At 67.3% G+C, this 1,405-nt stretch overlaps 1 protein-coding gene across 1 annotated transcript in view; it reads left to right on the top strand.

Annotated features, from left to right (window-relative positions):
• ESPN (espin) overlaps positions 1–1,405 on the top strand; it is a 29,373-nt gene that overhangs the window by 21,713 nt on the left and 6,255 nt on the right. Inside the window, exons 9-11 of the mRNA XM_024756120.1 lie at positions 188–280; positions 514–659; positions 736–999. Of these exons, the coding sequence (XP_024611888.1) occupies positions 188–280; positions 514–659; positions 736–999 (503 nt within the window). The remainder of the gene's footprint in view (positions 1–187; positions 281–513; positions 660–735; positions 1,000–1,405) is intronic.

Below are 1,405 nucleotides of genomic sequence, written 5' to 3'. Positions count from 1 at the left end.
TCTGGCATCCAGGGTCCCGAGTCTATAGCCATGGAAGCCCCAGGTGACTCAGTCCAAGGGTCGCTGGGGTTTGCTGGTGCAGAGAGATGGCCAGAGAGAGGCTCCACCCTGGCGGGGCCGGGCCGGGGAAGCCGGGACAAAGGTCGGGTGGCTGGCCCCAGGTAGTGTTCTGGAGCTCGGCACTCAGTGCGCTGGGCAGAGATATACGCTAGAGGCCCCAGGGCCGGCCCAGGAGCTATCATGAACTCCCAGGGGCCTCCAGGCGGGGGCTCCACACCCCGTGAGTAGGGTCGGGAGGATGGAGGGGCTGCGCGGGCTGCCAGCTGAGGACCCGCCTCTGGGGTCCCGGAGAGCTGCCTGCGGGACCCGGGACCTGGAGAGCTGCCCTCTGAGCCCAAGGGAAGGCCCCGGCCTGCGCTGACTTGGGGAAGGGGGCAGCGGAGGGCAGGTAAGGGGGTGGCGGGGACGCGGGCCTCACACCAGGCCAGCGTCTCCTCTCCTGCCTCCGCGCAGGCACCAAGTCTTTCAACATGATGTCCCCGACGGGCGACAACTCAGAGCTACTGGCTGAGATCAAGGCGGGCAAGAGTCTGAAGCCGACGCCGCAGAGCAAGGGGCTGACCACGGTGTTCTCGGGCAGTGGGCAGCCGGCCTCCCAGGTAGGCGATGCGACAGACGCCCCAGCCCCTCGACCCCAACCACCCGGCACTCAGCCCCGCCGCTTCTCCCCCGCAGCCCGACTCGCCGCTGCCGCCGGCCTCGCCGGCACCGTCACGGGCCCGGAGCCCCACCCCGCCGGCCGCGGGGTCCCAGCCACTGCTCAACGGCAGCGTGGCGCCGGCGCCGCCTGCCACCCCTGCGCCGGGCGTGCAGCTCGACGTGGAGGCGCTCATCCCCACGCACGACGAGCAGGGCCGGCCCATCCCCGAGTGGAAGCGCCAGGTCATGGTGCGCAAGCTGCAGCTGAAGATGCGGGAGGAGGAGGAGCAGAGGCGGAAGGTGGGCGGGGTTGGGCTCCCAGAGGGCCCTGGGGTCCGCAGCTGGGTCCGCAGCCCATGCCCCACATCATCCCCCAATCTGCCCGGGGCCTTTCAGCCTCAGACGGCTCCCATTACCTTCGGGGAAAAAGCACGATCGGACCACCACCCCTCTCCTGGGATGGTTCCCAGTCTCCACCGCCAGCACCACCCCACAACAGCCTGTCCTTTAATGCGACGGCAGTGTTTATCAAAGTCTAAGATGCCCTCAAATCGCCCGTGATCTTATTAAAATGCTTTTTCTGATTCAGGTGCTCTGGGTGGGGATGGGATTCTGCGCTTCTGACAAGCTCCCGGGTGAGGTTGTCTCATCCAAGGGACCCCATGAGTAGCCAAGAGGCTTTTGGTCGTAGTCAGACTGGCCTGGG

This window comes from Neophocaena asiaeorientalis, unplaced genomic scaffold, assembly GCF_003031525.2.
Source record: "Neophocaena asiaeorientalis asiaeorientalis breed wild unplaced genomic scaffold, Neophocaena_asiaeorientalis_V1.1 scaffold1247, whole genome shotgun sequence".
Taxonomy (NCBI): Eukaryota; Metazoa; Chordata; class Mammalia; order Artiodactyla; family Phocoenidae; genus Neophocaena; species Neophocaena asiaeorientalis.
Note: the sequence above shows the minus strand (reverse complement) of the source record. Positions and strands in the feature narration are given on the sequence as shown.